This window comes from Lissotriton helveticus, chromosome 6 (assembly GCF_964261635.1).
Source record: "Lissotriton helveticus chromosome 6, aLisHel1.1, whole genome shotgun sequence".
Taxonomy (NCBI): Eukaryota; Metazoa; Chordata; class Amphibia; order Caudata; family Salamandridae; genus Lissotriton; species Lissotriton helveticus.
In genome coordinates, this window is record NC_136067.1 from 1,896,860,540 (window position 1) to 1,896,884,334 (window position 23,795).

A 23,795-nucleotide genomic window follows, 5' to 3' on the forward strand; every position below is an offset into this window, starting at 1 on the left:
ACCAAACATCCCAGGTTTCAGCAAAGTCATTATGGTGCTGTGGATTAATGACAAACTTCCAGACCATAAACTCTTTATGGCTTTACTGCACTTACAATGTCTAAGAATGGACTTAGACACTGTAGGGGTATACGGTTCATGCACCTGTACCCTCACCAGTGGTATAGTGCACCCAGCTAGAGGGGTGGCTTACCAATGCCATAGGCAGTGGATTGTAGGCATGGCACACAGGTATGTGTGCCATATCGACTCCACTTTTTTCTGCACCAAAACACGCAGCCTACAAGGGCAGTGTGTGTGTGTTAAGGTACAGGGCCTCTGAGGGTGGCACAATATGGGCTGCAGACCTTAGAGGCCTTCCCTACTCAAAGTGCCCTTGGTACCCATGGTACCTTTTACAGGGGACTTACAAGTGGCCAGGGTGGTGACAATTGTGGGTGCACAGGTACAGTTTTAGGGAAAGAACATAGGCCCTGGGTACCTGGGTAGCAGGAACCCAGAGTACACTTAGTCAAAGAGCATCAACATCAGGCAAAATGTGGGGGCAATCATGCAAAAAGGTTCAGTTTCCTACATCTATTATTTAAGTATATTTTTAAAGTTCCATGAAGGAAAACAATTTTTACTTTCAAACAGACATCATACATATCAGGATTCCATTCAAAAGCTCTCAATACCCTGATATTATAGCATTTAATACAACTTGTCATTCTAAAAGCTTGGTTTAGAAGCAGTGAATCATTTGTTTCCAACCTTTATTTCATTTCAAGGAATCCCAAAAGGTCAGTGACTTCAATATACGATTGCATGGCCAGCTATAACAGGCACTGGTAAAGTGTATATATGCCTGGCCTTGGCATACCAGTAGTATTTCTATTTACTTTTCCATGCACCTGCAATATGCTTTAAAAGTGCAAAATTGACAAAATGAAAAATGCTGCTGTGGAAAGATGGCGAGCATATATTTAAAAAACAAGTATAAAAAAATACCTGTCACAATAAAAAGAACACCTGAAAAGAAAGCAGGAATAAAAGCAGTGAGTGATCTATCAGCCCTTGAACCGAAATTGATTTATTTAGTGTTGGATATGCATAAATAAAATGCCATTATCCACAGTGAAGAGAGTCAAGCTATATGCTGGTGTGGGAGGAACCAAAATGTGAGTAACACTTCAACAGATCAATGGAAGAAAATCCCTGGGTGAATCTATTTTGAATAAAGATCTATTTTCTGGCAAAGTTTGGTGTATCTCCATTCTGCAGTTTCTGCTAAAGCAAAGAGCAATACTTTTCATAAGACTTCAAATGGCAAGTGTTCTTTTTAAAAATGCAAAATACATTTGTCCCTCATTGGCCGAGCTGCACAAATATGGCCATGAAGAACCCAAGATGGAGCTCCCAAGTGTCTGTCACATGTCAATATTTACGCACATAACCTATCAACACTTACCTGCGGTCAAAGAGACCTGGTTGTTTTGCGGGATGGCAATCTTCCATAGAGGTGTGTTTAGGGAAGATGAATCCTGTGTCCACCCACAGTCGCCTTCTTGAAATGAACAGTAAAATCCCCGAGGGAGGTTACCTAAAAAAGAAGAAACACACCAGGAAAGCTATTTTAGAATAACGAGGAATGAACAAACAAAACAGTCAAGGTCCAAGAACTTTGGGGCATATATATAAAACTTTTTTTTATGCGCAAACGCTGCGATTCGCAAAAAAATGGCGTTTGCGAATTAAAAATCGCAAAACGCGATGTATGAGACATTCTTGCATCACATTAGTAAGGAATCGCTAATTTTGCGATTCTCAATTTTGCGTAAGCATTTATGGAATCTCAAATTTCGATTCCTTAAATGCTATGTAACAACCACCCAAGTTGTGCGATTTCTCCTTAAGAAATCGCAAATTACCACCAACTTCAAGTTGGTGGTAATTTGGGATTTCTTTAAAAAATGCACTTTTTGTCATTTTTCAAGGTGCCATGTGGCGCACATATATGCCCTTAGGGCATGTATGTGTGCCATGTGCGCATACATGCTCATTTCAGGGGTGCATCAGGGTGTCCTTATGACACCCTTGTACCCTTGAAATTATTCTCAATTTGCGATTCGCAATTTGAGAATGACTTCCCATTCATTCCTTGGGCCTCCTGGCCCATAGGAATGAATGAGAAGGTATTCCTTAATTGCGATTTCGCAATTTGCTAATCGCAATTAAGGAATACTAAGAAATCGCAAAATATTTGCGAATTTTTAAATAAATCCCGTTTTGCGATTCTCAAATAGCGATTCTCAAAAAAACGCTATTTGAGAATTGCAATTACAGATTTTGATACATATGCCCCTTAGATACTACAACTCTTGGTCATAAAAAAGAATTAGCTTCTTTCTTATAAGGCTTGACAAAGGGGTTCATGAAGAAAGAGTGTTCAACAGACTGAACTACACTTGGGAATTTAAAGGCCGACAGTAAAGCGGCTTCACTGTTGCTTTTATTTTGTATGTTTAAATTTACTGTATGGTAAAGATCTTATGTATATATTGTAAATAACCTTTTTTGCATGTATTTTGTAGCCCTGAAGAAGTCCATCCGGACGAAATGCATTGGCTACTGTGGCTATTAATTTTAAAAGCAGAAGAATATGAACACATTTATTGGAGAATATGAATTAGTGAAATTGTGTATAAAACATTTTGAGTCTGTGCTGAATATACATGAATAAGAAACAATATTATATATTGAACAAGAGTGCTGTACCATTATAACAATTTAACACCATAATAATTACTGGTGACTGCATAAGAGATTAAATACTTGGGAAAATGTGTGTCTGAAGACAGGGCCACAACTTGGCAGAGACATATTCAGCCACAAATAGAAAAACTGCAGAGCAAAAGCACGCTGTGGTCCATGCTCCTATTATAATTAAGTTACACATTGATGAATATGTTTGAGAATATACAGGAAATGAGTCCTCTGTTTAGCTTTCTAAAGCACTAACCATAATTTCTATGGTATTTCCTACACCTGTAGGAAATGCTCGAAGTTTTACAGCTTTGATTCCATCAAGACGGAACTTAGGGGTGCCTCACTTTTGTCATAAATACAGAATATTGTCACTCTAGTTGTTCTTTAGAACTGTGGGAAGCAGCAATAGAATACTGGGAAATCAACTGACAGGCTGCTGCTGCTAGAAGTATGTGTCTTACTCAGAATATCATGCTTTGTTCTCCCATGGCTGAGGTTCTAGAGCACCTTCCATGATCTCTATGAGAAAATCATGAGAGAAAATGTTTTTCTCTAAAACATGGTTCAATAAATCCCAGCAGAGGATCAGCATTTCACACAGACTGAAATCATATTAGAACACACCTCAATTCCTAAACGTAGTGTGCTACCACCAATAAATAATTGTCATTGAGATTAAAATCTGTTTATCTTGTGGCCAGCCAATCAAGTTGGGGGTGGGGGGGTCCCCACATGCCTCTGGGGGTGAAGGTGTGCTTAACCTGTCCCCTTATATGTTTTTTTATTAATTTTCAGGGCACAGGGACCTGTACCTTAGACGTGTAATTTTTGCAACAACATACTGTTCTTGTTTTGGCCAACTAATCATGATTGACAGATCTCCTTTTAAAATTACCAATCTCACCATTCCAGGACTCCAAAGATCCATATATCATTAACGTTCAGATGATTAACCCCTTCTACGCTCATGACGAGCTCAGCTCGTCATGAGCGTAACCTGGGCTACGCGGATGACGAGCTGAGCTCGTCATGTAACGCGGGATTTTTAAAATCGCAGCGCGCAGCGGGAAAACCGCTAGCATGCATGCGGTTAACCCCTTCATGCCCACCTGGGCACCCTTTTATACATTTATTTCTTGAAAATAACTAAACAAATTTATTTCTGATTACAGTCCTAACTTTCATCCAAATTTGGTGCAATTCCATTCAAATGCTTTTATTGTATATGAGAGCAAAGGAACTTAAACTAGCTAATCAATGTTTTGGGTACCTCCAATTTTCTTCGCACTTGCTTGACAGCAGGGACATCTTAAGGATTGTTGTGGTCTTGGGACTAACTTATTTTGGTGGTCCCTGTTTGAACGGTTTTGGTTTTATGATACAATTTCAGCTCTGTCATACCAGCACAATCTTACTAATATTACTGCAAATAAGCTCTGTGATATCCTCCCATGTCTTGTGTACGAGATCCTGCTTTGAACAGAAATACACTTTTTTAAGTATGTTGTATGAAAAATAAACACAAGATTTCTGAGCAAAATGTCTGTATTAGACTCTTACACATGACCCACATTAATAATACATTAAAGGAAAAAGATATTTCAAACAATCTGTTTGAGAATTATTCAACCTCATCTGGGTAAGCCTCTCTACAGAACAGAGCTGGCTCTATCAGGGGGGCCCTGAAAAGCTCGGGCCCTGGGTCACATACTGCTTTGCTCATGCCTTAAAACACCTCTGTTTGATGGGAAAGTGCAAAACCTTCCATGAAGGAGTCAAAGTGGATGAAGGTTGTTTGGGAAGTTTTATATAGAGTCATTGAACAGCATCAAAGCAAATGTATCTATCACTACCAGAGTAATACACACACATACACCCACAAACGCACACACACACATATAGTTGAAAATTGATTTACTGATTGAGGGAGTGAAACCCCATTGAAGCAGCAACCACAATCTCTGTCCGCATGAAACACAAGCAGACCCCACATTAACCTGTGCTTACCCCTCTGGTAGACTGGCACAAAAGCAATCAGGCTTAACTTAGAAGCAAAGTGTAAAGTAGTATTGTTGTAGCATGTCAAACAGTCATAAAGTGAAAACACAACACAAGAAAAATCCTACACCAACTTACAAAAAGCCAGTATAATGCAATAAATTATTTGAGATCAAAATGACAAAAAGTCAATAAGTACAACTGGAGAAATGCAATTTCAAAGCTTTAAGTAAAAATCGTGTTTAGAAGCACAAAACACCAACTGTGGTTATCGGTTGCACTGGACTGGGACAAAGTCATTAGTTTAGCCTGACCGAGATCGAGAGTGGGCTGGATACAGGGAGAAAATTAGGCTCGCTGAACAAAGTACCTTAAATCCTGGTTTGAGGAGCGCTGCGAGATCCTGCATTGAGGATGCGTTGCTCAGCGGAGGTTCCGTAGAAGCTGCAGTGCAGCAATGTGGAATCCTGCGACATTCTCGAGGATGCCATTGAAGAGGGGCTTCCGATACAAAGTCCTGTACTGAGGATGTGTCATGTAGCGGCGGTTCCGATGAAGTTGAGGGGCTGCAATGTGGAGTCTGTTGTCATCGTCAAGGATGCCATCAACGAGGGGCTTGCAATACGAATCTATGCGTCCAGGATGTGTCGCATAGCAGTAGTTCAGAGGAGACTGTGGGCTGCGATGCGAGGTCTGGCTTCGGGGTTGCGTTGCACTGCAGTAGTTCCGAAGCTGATCTGTGAAGAGATGCATCACGCTAAGTCGGTTCTACAGACAGGACCACAGCTGGGTTGGCAGATCACATTCATGCCTTCCAAGGGAAAAGTACTGAGGTGGCACCACTTGGAGGGTAGAATTCACAGCAGACAGATTCCAGGTGCTGGGTTCAAGGTGGTTCGAGCCTTTTCTGTCCCACAGCATCTGATCAGGAGGCCAGCCAACTATCCCTTGGAGTCTCTCTAGTGGTCCTGAGTACAAGATGTAGGTCCAGTCCTCTTCACTGAGGCAGACGGGCAACAGAGTAGTATTCCTACACAGAGAGCAACACAGCAGTCCTTCTGAGTCTTCCGCAGGTCCAGAGGTGTACTGAAGAGTTGGCTCTGAGGGTCCATTTTGTATACCTGGTGCCCACTTTGATGTAGGAGAAGTTGCTAGAGGTTTCAACCCCCAGAGGTGTTTGGAATCTCCTGTCTCCCTGCCCTGGCTCCTGCTTGTATGGGGTCACAACAGACTAGTCTCAAACTCTTTGTGAGTGTGCTCAGGCGGAGCCTTCGTGATTTACAAGTGGGGTAGGTGACAGCTCCTCCTCTTAATCATATCAGGGGTGGCCCATCCTGACAACACATATTTTCCTTGGTCGCACTGTATGGCAGCAATACACAGAGGCCAACTGCCAGATACACCTAGTCATGTGAACCTAGATAAAGACTGCAGGCACCAATGGCTGGAACAAGAAAATGCCAACTTTCTAAAAGTGGAACAACAAGGGGGAGTTAGGCCCAAAGGACAGGGTCAGGTAGGGCCATTAGAACAAAGAAGAGGAACCTGACACCTTGTCACTTAATACGCTATTTCTTTAGAGCAACGACCAAACTCATTCACTTTTGTTTGATCAGGTTATTTATTAACCCTTTTCATTTAACAATTATTCAGAAATATATTCAACAACGTGCAAATGTTTGAAAAGGACACACAGCTTCTTTACTCCAGAAGCATGTACATAAAAGAATCAACAATTTACAACATTAAAATATGACATCACTAAGTATAACACTTTAGACAACACATTCATACATCACATGTTATTCGATCAACACTAACGAACACCCATTGAGGCAATCACTTATCAACCTCAACAAGATGTTACACAAAGGGAACAGTTATACACTTCAGACAGGGGCAATTAATCACATCAATCCCCTCAGGCTGAACATGAATCTTATTTCATAGTTCCTCAATGTTACGAATGCCAACGCGTTTTGCGTCCCGGGCAAACAGTACAGGGGCTCTCGTCAGGGCTAAAAGTGGCATTTTCAGAATTGTGACTTTAAATCCAACTTTACTATTAAAGAGGTATTTTTAAATACAATTCTTTAGACACCTAATCTAACACTCCTATTCGCTTCCAATTAAAAGTTGTCACTTATTACGTGTAATAAGGTAACCTAATGTTATCTTATGGGAGAGGTTGGCATAGCAGTAGCAAAAAATGAATTCAAGACTTTTTCACTACCACAATATATAAAAGTTAAAAGTACATTACATGTCCACATTTTTAAATATCTTCTCCACTGGGCAATGTAGGACCTACCGTAGAGGTGGCTTATATGTATTAAAAAGAAAAGTTTAGGTCTGGCAAAAAGGTTTATTTTGCCAGGTCGAAATGGCAATTTAAAACTGTACACACCGGCTGTAATGGCAGGCTAGAGGCATGTTTAAAAGGCTATTTAAGTGGGTGGCACAATTAGTGCTGCAGGCCCACTAGTAGCGATTAGTTTACAGGCCCTATGTACAGGTAGATAGAACACACTTTACTAGGGACATGCAAGTAACTTGAATGTGCTAATTGGGTGAAAGAAAATGTTACCATATTTGAGGGAGAGAGAGCACAAGCACTTGAGTACTAGTTAGCAGGGGTAAACTGTGCAGTCATAAAACCAGCAAAAGCTAAATCAGCAAAAACAGGAGAATGGACGGCAAAAAGATGGCGGAAAACCACGCAAAGGATGTCAAGTCCAATAAATATATTTAATGAAAAAAAGCAATAAATTATTTACACCCCATCTTCAAATTAATATAATTTGCGCGCACCTCCATGTACAGTGTGGTCATCTTGGTAGCAACACTACATTAACTATAACTCGCCACTCTACCATGCACTCTACCATGCATTGTATTGTGATTTATCATGTAATATGCAAGTGTTGTGATAAATGCTATAACTTCAAATGATATAAGTGATGTAAAATGAAAGGGTATGAGCAATTTACTGTACATGGAGGTCAACGAGTTATAACAATTTGAAGGTGGTGCGTAAATGATAAATGGAGCTGGTGGTTGAGGGTGTAGAATATCTAACGTTTGTGTAGTTTAAGTTTGGTTTGTATAGATAAAATACATTAATATATAGTAATTGAAACATGGTGCATGAATTATACATTTAAGGTATAACTATAATATTAGATGTCCTGGCTCAGGCGTTATACACACTGAGGGGACCTTTCGTTTGGGCGGCTATCTCCCGCTTTCTTTATCTTTTCCGAGAACTACGGAGGTGGAATCATGAATAAACTTCTTTGATGGCTGGATATCCGCTATAAGGGGCACTTGGTCATCTATAGATTATAGTGCACATCGCATGGTTGGTGCACCGTATATTTATTTTCGTGTGAAAAATTGCATCGTTAAGCATTTCATCCATTATACTTGGATAGTATATTTATAGTACTTGGTACCAAGACCCCGTGTATACATGACACTTCATGATTGAACCATCTCTTGAACATCCATGTGGATACTTACCATTTTTATTGGAAATAGAGATTGGCAGAGCGGTCTGCCATACAACTGGTTTCGACATCTTATTCTGGACATTGAATTTTCTCTCATGCCCTGAAGAAGTCCCGGCTGGGACTAAACGCGTCGGCTGTCCTATTTTCACTTTGTTGAAAAATAAATCATCTAAACAAAACGGACTTTCTGGACATTTATATTTGCTAAGTGATTATTGAAAAACTGTTCATTTTATGGTGCACCTGTGCTTCTAATTAACTCATGTTGTAGTTCTTTCTGAACTGGCATTGTGTTGGCGGGTGTTATATCAGTGTGCACATGATCCCCACCTAAGGGTTTAGATAAGGGGAATTTTTTCACATAAGTGGCAAATTTTTGTATCAGGTGCATTAGTTTCAAGGTTCCGCCATCCACCATGCTTTAAAAGTTAGATGTCCTAATGTTTAGGTAATTGGAGTGTCATTAAGTGGAGTGTAGTACGGTAGAGTGGAGTGGAGGAGAGTGTTGTACAGTAGAGTGTCATAAAGTATTGTGACATGGAGTGGCTTAGATACAGTGGAGTAAAGTGTCAGAGTGGAGTAGTGTCTTGTGTAGTAGAGTGGCGTGGAGTGCAGTAGAGTGGAGAGATGTAGCGTACAGTTGAGTAAACTGTAATCATATGAGTGGCATCTTGTACAGTACAGTGGAGTGGTGTTTCTTGTAGTGTTGGAAAGTGTTGTTGAGTGTAGTAGAGTGCTGGACAGTGAAGTATAGAGGCATAGAGTTGAGGAGAGGGTTGTACAGTGTAGGGTAGGGGTAGTGAGTGAGGTATGGGACACAGAGTGTAGTAAAGTCTTGTATAGTGGAGTTGCATATAGTAGAGAAGAGTGTGGTAGAGTGGTACAGTATGGAGATGAATGTTGTACATTGTCATAGAGTGGGATACAGTGTTGCACAGTGGAGTAGAGTGGAGTAGAGTCCAGTGGAGTGGCATAGCATTGTGTGGGGTAGCATGATGAAGAGTAGAGTGGCTTGGAGTGACTTAGAATACAGTGTAGTAAATTGTTGTTGAGTGCAGTGGTGTGCCGTACAGTGGAGTGGACTGGCATGTTGGAGAGTGTCTGAAAGTGTCATAGAGAGGAGTGCCACAGAGTGGAATAAATTGTTGTACAATGGAGTGGTGTGGAGTAGAGTAGACTACGGTACAATATGGTAGAGTGGAGCAGCATAGAATGTCGCACAGTTGAGTGGCATACAGTAGCGAACAGTGGAGTGGCGTAGAATGCAGTGATGGTATACACTGGAGTAGAGTGGGGAAGTGTCTCATAGAGTACAGTATAGTAAAGTGGGGTGTAATGGCATAGAGGGTGATGCAAAGAGTGTCATGGACTGGAGTCGCATAGAGTGGATTAGCATATAGTGGAGTGGTATAGAGTAGAGTTGAATAGAGTGAAGTATGGTAGAATGGAGTGGGGCATAGTGGAATAGCATACACTGGAGTGGCTTAGAGTGGACTGTTGTAAAATGGAGTGGTTTAGAGTTTAATAACCTAGAGTAGAGTGGCAAAGACTGGAGTGGCGTAGAGTGGAGTGGTGTGGAGGTGCCCACATTGGAATAGCATAGAGTGGAGTGGTGTAGACTGTAGTGGCATACAGTGGAGTTGTGTAGAGAGGAATAGCATACAGTGAGTAGAGTGGAGTGGTGTTCCGTGGAATAGTGTACAGTAGGGTGGTGGAGTGGTGTGGTGCAGGTTGGAATGCTATATAGTGGAACAGCGTACAGTGGAGTGGCAGACAGTTGAGTAGTGTTAGCTAGAGTAGCATAGAGAGGAATAGTAAACAGTGGAGTGGAATAAAGTGGAGTTATGTACTGTGGAATAGCATAGAGTAGAGTGCCATAGAGTGAAGTGGCATACAGAGAAATAGTATAGAGTGGAGTGGCGTAATATTGAGTGGTGTACAGTAGAATAGTGTACAGTAGAGTGATTCACAGTTTTCCACAACTGGAATACTTTCTACTGGTTAATTATTAAGTGCTACCACGTTGGGTAAAAACTAGTGCATACGCTACACTACAGCTGCGTGATGGCCCATGAGTAAATGTCTTCAGTGCCCTTGTGTGCATGTAGTTTCAGGAAAGTGATTGTTCTTTGAGCTAGCTACTTGATCCACAAACCTGTGTCTAGAGAACAGGATGAGACTATAAAGAGGGGAATCTCCACCAAACAAGGGTAGTTCCTACTAACTATGTGAAGTAAGTGCTTCTTTGTTGGTGGAGATGTCCTCAAAATTCCTAAGCATCAAGAACATGTCATCAAAATCAGCAGGAAACGCGCTCGGAGGCCTTTTGGTAAGCTGTCCATTAACATGGGAAAAGGCGGGAAGACCTTTGCATACTACTAAGGAAAATAGGGCGGGCCAAATATGCGGACCTTGCAGATGATTTTGGGCATTTTCATTCTCAGGGATTTTAAAAGGGAGAACCATGTGCTCAAAACAAGAAAGAAACCACTCTTCACAATCACTACAGGTCACACTGCACTCCAATTGATCAACATGCATTTAGTTCCATTAATGATTTGGCATTGTATTTTTAACGTGGAATACAAGAGAAAACACACTTGGTTTGCCTTCACCAATCCCAAGAAGTCAGGATCATTTGTGCTTTCCTGCTATGTTTAGATTTATAAGTGCTTCCAGCTGAGGTTTAAATTCTGTGAAATGAGCATCAGGCTAGATGGAACCTCCTTTTTTTCCATGAGTCCACCGTTTCGCCAAAAATGGCTATCCCTACTGGAATACTTTCTACTGGCTTATTGGTAATGGATACCTTGTTGGGTAAATGTCTAGTGCATATTATACACTACAGCTGCGTAAAGTATCATGAGGTAATGTCTCCAGTGACCTTCTGTGCATGTAATTTCAGCAATGGGATTGTTCCTGAAGCGTCTTCATCCACAAATCTGTGTTAACATGACTCCTCATCAAGAGAAGATGACGAGACTACAAAGAGGTGAATCTCCACTAAAACAAGGGTGATCCCTCTTAACAATATGAAGTAATTGCTTCTTCATATGGTGGAGATGTCCTCGTATTCCTCTGCATGAAGAACGCGTCACCTAAATTGTCAGGAAACACGCTTGGGGGCCTTTTTGTAAACTGTCCATCAACGTGGGAAAAGGCAGGAAGACGTTTCCATACTACTAAGGGAAATGGGGCGGGGCGAAACGAGTGGAGCTTGCAGATGATTTTGGGCTTTACATACTCAGGGTAATTAAAAAGGAGAACCATGACTCTGCTCCTAGATTACACAAGAAGAGGGGGCCGTATGGCCTCCCTTCCCAGGCCGAATTTGACCCCGGGGAGCCCATCCTCCGAGGCCTGGCCTCTTGATTCTGGGTACCCTGGAGCCAACCCAGGACACCCAGTCTGAAGCATATGGGGCTGCGGGGGACCCTCAATGCACTTACAATCCCTGCCGACTCCCTGCCTCCAACGAGAGCTAATACTATTCCCACACGTAGGGAGCAGACAAAAATGCTGCTCCCTGTTTGTGGCAGTAATCCTTACATCTGTTTTAGCGGGCAGGAAAACAGATGAAAGGTCCACTGCACAGCAGTCACACCCTTGCAAGGTGATTATAAGAAATGGTTCTCATTTTTAGGGATACCTTTAGGGTAGTTGAGTCTTGTGCTTTTATGTTATGGCTGCATCTGTGCTTTACTCCTGAAATTTTCTAAGGTTTTCATTGCACACAGGATATTTTGCTGGTCATCTTCTTCTCTTCTCCCTCGTCAACGGAAGCAAAATGCAGAATATATTAGAACATTAGACGAACTTTGCAGGTTTAGCTGGGGAGGATGGTTCTTTTTGAAATCTTGTTTGTCACCTTTGAAGCCTTAGCTCAGGGTAGAAAAGCTACTACTGTTGCTTTGAGCAGCTCCAATACTTCCTCTTCTTACTACTGTGCTCCAGGCTTGTCCTGTAGAACGAAGGACAGGGCAACAAGTGGAATGGTAGCTACCTGCACATAAAATGCAGGTTGCCCCCTTAGTTTAAATATTTAAGGTTGAAACATGGGCAATTCCCTAAAGCTTTCCAAGCCAATGTAGTATTCTGGGTGAGGACCAGGTGCTTCTGGGCTTGGGAAAGGAATTCACCATTCGTATCAGAGTGATTTCTGCTTGGTTTCGTAACACATTATTTTTGTGCTGCTTTTTTGTAATTTGGTCTGTCCTTCCTCCAGTTAAAGGGGTTGATAACTTTGATATCCATAGGGGTGTTTGTAGTGTTACGGTCTAGCAGTTGCACGTCGCGTGACGTGCGTGACGTGCCGGCAGCCATCTTAGGATGCGCGCGCATCCTATTCAGAGAGCGCGAAACGCCAAACACAGCAGCAGCGGCTCGGCGGTCTCATTAGCGAGTGTAATAAGCAATTAAACCAGCGTAACCACATATACTCGACTCCTGTCGTTATTGGGCACACCCACACACCCTACAATGGCGACGAGGGTGGGATTGAAGAGCAGGTGTGTACCATAGGAGGCTACAGCACAGAAGCCAACAGCAGGACAGAGGAAGTGACCCAACAGGAGTCAACCAACAAGGACGACTGGCAAGGAGACAATCTGCAAGCACCAAGTAAGCAGCCAGAAGCAACACAACATCGCTAGAAAGCGCGGCAGAGCCCACAAACCACCGGAATTAACTAAAAAAATAAAAAATAAAAATAATACGCAAAAGCACCCACAACAGTCCAGCAAAAGCACCCGCAACAGTCCACTACTGAAGGCACCAGCACTGGCTACTGCAGGGAAGAGAGAAGGGGGAGATTCAGATAATCCCCACCAACGAACAGAGAAACAGGAAGGTACCAGGGCGCCAGGCAGTCCCGGAAACCACGGCAACACACCAACAGCAGAAAGGCGCAAAAAGATGTGCACACAAGCGGCGTATGCGACAGCCCTGGTGCAATTCTTACCAAAACCAGGGGAACCCCTCATGAAATGGGAGGATTGGCGGGACTACATTGACAATTGCATAGAGGTACTGGAGGATGAAAATGATGAGAAGTTCTCCAGCAAAAGGAAGAAGCGGATACTGTTACTCAATCTGGGACCGGAGGGGCTCAGAGTTTACAAAAATCTAGTACCCTAACAACGAGGAAGCACGGACGACGACATGTATGCTCACGCCATAGATGACTTGAACGAACATTACAAGCTGACAGTTTGTGTATCAATAGACAGATTCAACTTCCAGCAGAGGAAGCAACGACAAGGAGAATCAGTAGAAGAGTATGTGGCGGCATTAAGAAAATTGGCGGCCACATGCAAATATGACACATGGCAAGACGAGTTCATCAAGGACCAAATTGTGATGCACACCACGAGTGCGGCAGTGCAGGACAAGCTGTGGGCCAGCGGGGACACCACGCTGAAGGAAGTGATGGTGATAGTCAAGAGGGCAGAATTGGCACGGAGGTGTGCAGAAGCGTCAAAGAAAGAGACGACAACAAACCAAATGGTGAACAGGGTAGAAGACGAGGAGCCCCGCAAAGACTACAGAAGTAAAGGATCCTCAGCCAAGGGACCCAACAAGTGGCAAGGCAAACCAGGTCCCCCGGGGAAACAGACAGGGAACAACAAAAAAGCGTGTTACAGATGCGGAAGTTGGGCCCACGAGGCTCATGACAGGAAGTGCCCAGCTTTTCGCGCCAAATGTATGCACTGTGGAATCGTAGGACACTACGAAAAGGTTTGCCGCAAGAAAGCGTCCAGGAACATGGTGAGATTCATCAACCATGAGCAAGAGGCCCAAGGAGAAGATGGGGAGGCAGATGATGACGTCGTTCTCTGTATCTATGATCAGGTGCTGAGCGTTGACAACAAAAGATCGACCAAACCGGTGCTGGACATGACGATTGGGGGAGTACCTATAAGCATAGTGGCAGATACTCCCTGCTCGCCCTACACCATAGTCCAGAGGGCGGTGTGGAACGAAACCTTCAAACCTCACCTGGGCCCGGACTTGGAGAAATTAGACATCCGACCAGTAACATACAATGGAGATCGCATTCCCATGGTAGGATTCAGACCATTAAAGTTTGAATTCAGAGGACGCAGCGCTGACTGCAAACTGTATATTTCGGAAAGAGGACCCTCTGTGCTGGGTTGGCTCGACCAAGGCGACCTAGGCATAAAACTGGACCTAGGGGGGAAAGAGCAGATACTACTCACGGAACTGGTAGAGTGGCCAGACTTGGACAAGTGGAAGAAAGAGTACCCCAAAGTATTCGGAGGCACGGTGGGAAAACTAGAAAAATTCGCACACAAGATTATCCTCAAGGCTGAAGCTGTACCAGTGACTCACAAGGTGAGGAACGTACCATTGGCAGTGAGAGAGGCGGTGCAGGAAGAACTGCAGGAACTGGAAAGGAAGGGGATCATCGAGCCGATCACGTGTGCTGAGTGGCTGGCGCCACTGGTGGTGGTTATGAAACCCAGTGGGAAGGTCAGGCTGTGCGTCGACCTGCGTGAGCTAAATAAGAACATCGTGGTGGAGAAGTTCCCCTTACCGAGGATCGAGGAGATGCTAGCCAAGACTAGAGGAGTCAAGTGGTACTCCACCATTGATTTAACTTCAGCATACCACCAAATTGCATTGCACCCGGAGAGCAGGAAGTTGACGTCATTCATTACCCCCTTCGGGTGCTACCAGTTTCGACGCATGCCGTTTGGCCCAGCATCGGCGGCGGCGGTGTTTCAGAAGCTTATGCACCAATTATTCAAAAATATGGATGGCATCCAATACTTCCAGGATGACATCCTAGTGATGGGGCGAGACAAAATAGACCACGATAAGAAGTTAAGCAAAGTGCTGAAGGTGTTAGAAGACAAGGGACTCACGGCAGAATGGGCCAAATGCCATTTAGGCATGGAATCAGTGACCTACCTGGGGCACGAAATAGGAGTGCGAGGTATCACTCCTAAGACTGAGAATGTAAGAGCGATTTGTGAAGCACCACCACCCGCCAACAAAGAGGACGTCAGATCCTTCTTGGGTATGGCGGAATACTACAGTAAGTTTGTGCAGCATTTCGCAACCAAGACACACCACATGAGGAAACTTACCAGAGAGAACTCAGTGTTTTGCTGGACGGAGGAAGCCCAGGGAGAATTCGAGGCAATCAAGAAGGACGTGACAGGAGCCATTCCCCTGCAAGGATATGACCCCGAGGGCAAGACGGTACTCACCACAGACGCCAGCGACAAGGGATTGGGCGCAGTGTTGATGCAAGACCGAGGCCAAGGAGTGATGGAAACCCTCAGCTTTGCATCGCGTACACTAAACGATACAGAAAAGAAATACAGTGTCATCGAAAAGGAAATGCTGGCGGTGGTGTGGGCGATGACGAGATTCAGACAGTTCCTATGGGGCACACGGTTCCAGTTAAAGACAGACCATAAACCACTGGTGAAGGTGCTAACGTCCAGTGGACATGCAAGTGCCACCCCCAGGATCTCGAAAATGACGCTAAAACTGCTGGAATTCAGGTACGATGTAGAACACATCCCAGGCAGCCGGAACAGGATTGCGGATTACTTAAGCAGGGCGGCGGCCATGGAGGACGGTGAAGAAGACCAGGCAGGTGGAGAAGAAATGGTGGCCTTGACGGAAGACCAAGAAAGAGTCATCAGTAATCAGGAGTGGAACGAAGCATACAGCAAAGATCAGACCATGCAAGAAGTGAAGACATGTGTCATTAAAGGATGGCCGGATAAAAGACATATCAATGAGAGACTTAAACCCTACTACGAGGTCAGGGAGGAATTGTCAGTGGATGACCAAGGAGTGTTCATCTACAGAGGAGACAAAGTCATACCTCCCGCGAGCCTCATCCCAAGCTTACTGGAGACACTCCACGAAGGGCATCTAGGGATCGGCAAGATGAAGTCGAGAACCAAACAAAATTACTGGTGGCCAGGCATGGACCTACGGGCCGAGCGGCACATTAGAGACTGTACACAATGCCAGGGAGCAGACAAGACACTCAAACCCCTACGTCCAGCCTCAGGAAAGTTCGATCCTCCACAGAACTCGTGGGAGGAATTGTCCATAGACATCTTGGGCCCGATCTTAGATGGACATGGAGTCCAGAAGTACGTGTGTGTCATCATTGACAGATATTCGAAATGGCCTGAGTTGAGAGTGGAAGAAGTAATGGACACTGAGACCATACTGAGTTTTTTGACAGACACGTTCGTGAGGGAAGGCATTCCAAAATCAATCCTAAGTGATAATGGCCCCCAGTTCACCTCAGATAAGTGGTTCAACTTTATGGAGAGAAATGGCATCCTCTCCAAACACACCTCAATATATCACCCGGCTGGTAACGGGCTAGTGGAACTTTTCAACAGAGTGATAATGGGGTCTGTGCAAGCAGCAATATCCAACAACAAAGACTGGGAGAAGGAAATCTGGCACATGGTATGGGCATACAGAATCACTCCAACGGGAACAGGGTATAGCCCCTTCCAGATACTGAGGGGCCGTGACCCTTTCACTAAGGACAATAGAGCATGGAAGGAGAAAACCATTACAAGTAAATGGTCTCCAGCAGTGGTCCGAGCTAACCTGGAGAAGGCGCAGGCAATCTATGCCAAGCACTACAACGAACGCAGAAACGTGAAAGATACAGGGCTAGAAGAAGGAGAGTGGGTACGAGTCAAGTTGGCAACGTTGCAGAGAAAGGGAGACAGCAAGTACAGTAAACCACTCCAGGTCAAAGAGGTGTATGACAGAGCTGCGTTGTTAAGCAACGGCAATGTATGGTCGCAGGACCGCATGGCAAGATACAACAAGGTACTACGGTGGAGCCACGATGGAATGGACCTAGAAGGAATAGAGGAGACCAATGTAGAGAAGGAGCAAGTGGAGGAGGAAGTGAATGAGAGAAGAAGAGAAGGCCAGGAGGAACAAGGAGATCAGAATGGCCAAGGAACGAGAGCAGACATGGACACAAGGAAAGCAGGAGCGAGTGCGGCCACGCCGAGCATTGAAGGAGGGGGCGCAGAGGCCTATGAGAGAGAGACACAATCCACCCCGGTAAGGCTGACCCAGAGGGGCAGAGCGGTGGTGAAACCGACAAGGTTTCGAGAATTTGACATGAGCGGCGGACTGTAAGTAAATGTTCATTGTTTGGAAAAAAGGGAGATATGTAGTGTTACGGTCTAGCAGAGCCCTTAAAGATATTTATTTGTAATTGTACTGTCATGCATGACATTTCTCTTATTCTTTTATAACATGCATCCCTTTTCCCAATGCTTTATTTCCTCCACCCCTCTTTGGTCCAGATCTGTGAATGAGATAAAGTTCTGTCTTTGTGCATGATAAATCCTGACATTACACATAATTATGTTGTGCAGTGAGTTTCTATAACAAGTATCACCTTAGACTACAAAATTAATCTGTGCAATATAGCAACTTCATTTAATCTATTTATCTTTCTAAATCGTCCCCTCCGTGTATGGTTATGCACTGCGAGTATTTTATGCTGCTACAGAAATTAGATGTTAGGACAGCGTGGAAAAAAAGTGAACTTACATTTTTTTTTTTTTTTTTTTTTTAAAACCTTTATTGTGCACAAAAAAGAACAAATACGGGCCTACAACCATCAGGCCGGCCACAAAACTTTAAGCACAGGTGCGAGCAACTTTATTCCACAACGGCATCAGGTATGATAGCAACAATTAGTAGCCGTGACACAAAATGGAGTCATGTCGCCAAGGAAAAGGAGAATTGAAGGTTAAATTTTAAAATTATAAAGAAATATAACAATGAAGAATGAAATCAAGGAGAACTGAGTCCAGACAGTAAGTACACCAACATGAGCAGGCAGCATTAATTAGAACAACAATATGAAGAACACCACGTCGAGATGGCAGTAACACACCCAACAATAGGAGTTGCAGTCCACAGTTACGCACTACCCTCAGCGCCACCCACTACCTACTAACCTTCAGGGCAGACCCAGAACTGAAACCAGAACAAGAAAGCGCAGAAATCAGAAAAATAAGGCCCATAGAAACTAAAAGAGAAATTAAATCTACCCCCCCACCCTACAACAATCCGGAGGCTACGGCCTACCCCCCCCCGGCAAAGTGCCTGTCGCCCAGTAAAGAAACCCGAAATACAGAGGAAGAATAGAAAAGAAAGAAGAAAAGATAAGAAAAGAAAACCATCACACTTGAAGCATCGGGAGGAAGAGAAGAACAAGCCAGTCTATCACTCCCGAAAAGGAAAGGAAACGAGGGAGGAGGAGCCCTAATATTAACAAACTCCCGGTCCCCCAGCCATGTATAGCCCCCTGCCCCAATTGAAGCAATAAAATCGAAAAATACACCAGCAAATGAAATATTGAAACAGATGTGCCCCGGACCCCGAGTCAGTACTGAAATGATCACCCCGTCCATATGGGCGGTAACAGGATAAACCCAGTTCCACCCCACGTGCGAATTCACCAGGATGAACAACAGTAGCAGAACAGATATGGGGAGCTACGACCTCTACATTCACCAGAGAGGTGGCACAGTCAGAAACAGAACAGCCAGGACAACCAGAGTGAAGCCCCGAAGACCACGATCTCTAATCCGGTCGCGAGCGACCACTATACTATGAGGCCCAGCAAACGCCCTCCCCAGTCAGGACAAAGGGACAAAATGGCCGCCGTAATGAGAGTGCAGACAGAGGAGAGCAAGATGGACGCTACCCTGTACAAATAACCCCCACGTCACCATAAGCTTCCAGGACCAGCAAACAGGAAACAAAGAAAAACGTGGTGGAGCCGATAGCGAGCAATTAATCAGGGTAGCCAGTGTACAATGCAGCTTGTGTCAATGACAAAGGTCGCAACACCCAAAGGATGCCTTAATTGGAGAGCAAGACAACCACTAGCTATAATAGAGACAGACGGGGGGAAACAATCAACATCGGAAATACAAATCATGTAGCCAATACGTATCACAATCTAGCCCCGATCCCCACCCGGTAAGACGGTGACACAACCAGGAACCCGCCCCTCCCGCATCAAATGTACACGCTCGGACACCCCCGGCTCATTAAGCATCCCACACCCCAGCATCAATTACCAGAGAACTGCACCCGAGACATCCTCATTGGGGAAAGATAGTAAGTAATACGCTGTGTACCACACACATATCAAGTCTGTCCTGGCCTCCACCAGTCCGTACAGGAATGCAATCAGAGGATCGGCTAGCCTTGGCCCGATCTAGGAGGCACTTTGTCACCCAACCATCTTGGCAGTCCGCTGCAATCTGTCTTGACGAGGAAACATGGCCGCCTCGAGGATAAGGAAAGCGCACCATCGCCGAGGGAACTCCGGTCGTCCCCCGCAGCTAGTAGTCCAACAACAAAATGTACTCCCAGAGCGCAGAAATGGCAAAAGTCGCTGAACGACGAGATGGAACTAGTCAAGGAGGGAGCAGGGGCAAGGGCAGGAGAACAAGCTAGCGATGCACTGCACAGCCAGGCTGGTTCACGAGGCAGACAGCCAATCGAAGAACAAAGGGGAAACACTGTAGCAACAGCAGCGTGAATGAGCGGCAACAAGTCTGCAGAAGCTCCAGTAGCGGTCATATCGGGCGATACAGTAGCAACAGGAGGTAGCGAGGGGCTGGCAAGCTGTAACCAAGTCAGACCTGAGTCCTGTTGAGAGTGAACCCCTCGCGTTCGGCTCACAGCAGGGAGACACGCATCAAGTTTCTCAAACAGCATCGCCGAGGCACTCAGTATCTCCGACCGCACCTCATCCAGGATATTCAACACCTCCCTGTAGGTGCAGTCCGGCCGTGATACTCGAGGCTCTCCAATCTCAGTGGAGGGCTCAAACACGGTCCCCCGTACCAATGAACACATGCCACCCCAGGAAGAGGTCCCAGCGCCATTTCCACCCCGTTGGTGATCAGGCATCGCCATCTTAGGAGCAGTCCACGGAGTGCTGGGAGGGGGGGAAAACGGGGTTCACAGTTTCCGACAGGGAAGTGGATGTTTGCCCCACAACACTTTACGTCCCCTCCTGTGCGCTGCATAAGCGAGGGGCATCCGATGGTGCGGCGGGCAGTCAGGGCAGCTCGATCCTACCGGCCATCAGCGCAGCTAGGAAAAAAGCCGACCGGCATCATGGCGGCCACAAACAAAGGAACCCATGCAAGCCCTCACATATCCGTGCCGGAGCTGCTCCGTGTGAGCTCGGCAGGTCAATGAGCACAGGGCATGGGCAAGACTGTAGACGGGCGGAAGCACTCCCCCAGCACAGGCAGCCACAGCAACAGAGCCTCCCCTTGAGATTTGCGAGGTCCGGCAGGCTGCAGGGAACGGGCGGAGGTCCGGGGCAGAAACGATCTCCCCAGAGCTCGCGACTCCGGGAGGGCTGAGAGGCCAGAGGGACACCATCAGGATCGACTTCGTGTCCCACGCATGTCGGGCGAAAGAAACCCCAGGATTACAGGCAGGATATGAGCGCGGGTCTTCAGGGCCGGCGGAGCCGAGCGACCACACGTCCGTTCAGGTCGCCATCTTGGCTCCTCCCTCGAACTTACATTTTTTAATACTTCGAAGTGTAACTACAAAACAACAGGTGGCACATAGCAAGGCATCAAACAGATGTGTGTGTGCTATATGACAAACCTGGACGTGACATAGTAGTTTACCTTGAGATATGAGGTAGAACAAGTCAGGGAGGGATGGGAGAAAGACAACATTTTTCACTAAATTGACTGGCATTGTGTAGATATCTTAGCCATACAGACACAATAGTGTGGCTAAAATAAGAATGTGAGGCTTTCTTTTTGGAGCCAGCCTACATAAAAACCTGAGAAAAGCTGGGTGTTGGTCCATCTTTCTGTGATTCTGTATTTGTCTCAAATCCATGCTTAAATAATGTGTGTATTGTAAGGATGAAGCATTTCCATTTCTTTCTATTAAAAATGTTCCATTGTAAGGAAAAACATAATCAACTTATTATTGAACCATAATGTTGCAGGAAAGTTCAATTACTACAATACTTTCCTAAAAATCAGTGTTGTTTAACTAATTAATAAAAACTATACGGTAAGGACGATATGTAAATAAAAACAAGGTACTCCTCGCACAAGAGAATAATGACTAGCATGGAAGGAAGATGGGCTGAGAAAGGAATGGGCGCTGCACAGACATTTCAAGATGGTCTGTCACCACAGCAATCAATCCTTATGCAGGCGGTAAATGAATCTGCCAATCACAGAAGTGCAAATAGGCTTGCAAGATCAATTTCTATTTCTTGTCAGTGATGATTAATTGTGAAATTCTAAACAATGTGTTGATTTAAATTAAGTGAAAAAATTGATCAAAGGGCCCCTCTTCTGTCAGTACCATGGATGTTCATAAATCACAGTAGTGCTACCAAGAGCTCTCAACCTAGAAATTAAGAGGTGGATTCACAAAAGTATTTAAGAGTATTGAAAGTAGTAATACAGGAGTATCCTTTTATATACTATATGCTATTGTGAATCGGCCCAAAACGTCCAACTCCCAATTATGAAAAGTCCAAAGAAGGTACAGTCGTTCCTCTTTGTACTAGCTGTATGTGGATATTTCCTTAATATTGCTATTTTAAATGTTTTGGAGGCAATTCACAAAAGTATGTAAGAGAATGAAAAAGGGGACTAAGTGAGCACTAATTTGTGTACATCGATATGTCTTTGTGACTAGCCCCCTAGGCTATTTGTTTTCATGAAATAATAGAAACAAATGCCCACTCTGCCTCTGTCTACGCTTAATTTCTTTAAAGAGCAATTGGGTGGTTTTTTGTTTTGTTTTTTGAACCACAGAAACTTTGTTAGGAACCTTTGCATCATAGACAAAAAGTTGACGGCTTACTATGGACCTGGAGTAGTTTACTTTTGGAAAATGTTACTATAAGCAAGTCTGGGAATACCACTGATAATAAAGACAATGGCCACTATGAAGAGAACAGTCCTTCAATGTTAGTGAAAAAAGTTCATAGTTGACAACAGAGATAGTAGTGGAGAATTAATCTACATTTAATCAAAATAACCTACTTCAAGGCCAGCTCCAGCCTCAAAGAGATTAGCAGAGCACTGGGTTGGTGTAAAACACTTCTAAGAAAATCCTGCCATTCATAGAAGGAGGTGCCTGCTCCAGACACACCCTGAGAGATCTGTAGAACAGTTGAAACATATGATAACAAAACAAAATAATACTTCCTAAGTCTGCGAGATAATAGCCTTGCAATTTGTCGCTTGGCAGCCCTAGGGCCAGCAGATACTCAATTCAGCACCTATGTAACCAAGGGTGCCAGAATCTTTAGCAGGGTGTGGCAGTGGGGTGGCGGGTGGGATCAAGAACAGGGCCTGGATATGAGAGCAGTGTGGGGAAATATTTTCCCAGGCATCTGCCTATTGCACTGAGCGAGTGAGCGCAGGAATCAACCCTGACCCATCCAGGGAAGTTTGTGGGAGTGAGTCTCCACCATGGAAAGCTTTTAGAAAGACAATTTAATTTACAGAACAATTTTCAATTGCATGGCTATCAACCTGCTTTATAATTGTGTGTAACTCCCATTTAATAAAGGGAGAGATTGAAACACTATATTGAAGATATCTTGCCTAAATGCCCCCTCTGTATCAGGGGCAATAGTGACTATGAGGGAGAAGAGATAGCTTTTCAAAGGTAAATAAACTTTTTTGCTCTTCTCTGTACTCTACCATGGTCGGATTGGGGCAGAGATCTCTTCATGGTGAAGTATACAGAACTTTCCCCCATACTTTACCCTACAGAGATCACTACCCAACTGCGGAGTCTTCTTACAGTAAAGCATGGACAAGGGTAAAAAGGCTTTTCAACTTGGAAAAAATGTGAGCAAATTTTTTTCTATGATAAATATTAATATAAAATACTTTTATATACTCTAAATAAGAACTAATGATAGAAATGCTACTGCACTATAAACTACGTTTTGAAAAAGGAAATTATTAAAAATATATTAAATTACATTCAACTTATTTTTCTCAAGTTTAACTTAAAAAAATAAATTCCAACCTAAAGTAAAAATAAATTGTTAAATTATGCCTTAATAATTATTAAAAGTATGTGTACAACTAACTAAAAGTAAATTAATTATATTTATTAAAAAGTATTGTTACATTCATTTCTAAATGCAAAACATGTTAAAATTCAAATAAAATATGCGCTCTTTTTGTATATAACATTATTATGTTTATTTATATTTTTAACTATTTCAGTTAATTTAATTTAACATTATTTCCTAATGAGTTTTATTTTAAGTCCCTAATTTAATTATTTTCTATGGCATGGTGTTACAACACCAATGGTTGGCCATATGTGGTGCTGGATTTATTGAAACTATGAACTGGGGTAATGTACTACAGCTTTGGGGCCTTTTGGGCTGTAGTAACTTTAGAAAATTTCCTTAGTCTTTGGTGGGTTCGCAGATAACCTTTCCTGACCTTCCCTAAA

The 23,795-nt window shown here is 44.0% G+C and overlaps 1 protein-coding gene across 1 annotated transcript in view; it reads right to left on the reverse strand.

The window, feature by feature from the left end:
• Positions 1-23,795, reverse strand: part of ALK (ALK receptor tyrosine kinase) — a 2,452,973-nt gene that overhangs the window by 545,793 nt on the left and 1,883,385 nt on the right. The window contains exon 8 of the mRNA XM_078647129.1: positions 1,451-1,582. Within this exon, the coding sequence (XP_078503255.1) occupies positions 1,451-1,582 (132 nt within the window). The remainder of the gene's footprint in view (positions 1-1,450; positions 1,583-23,795) is intronic.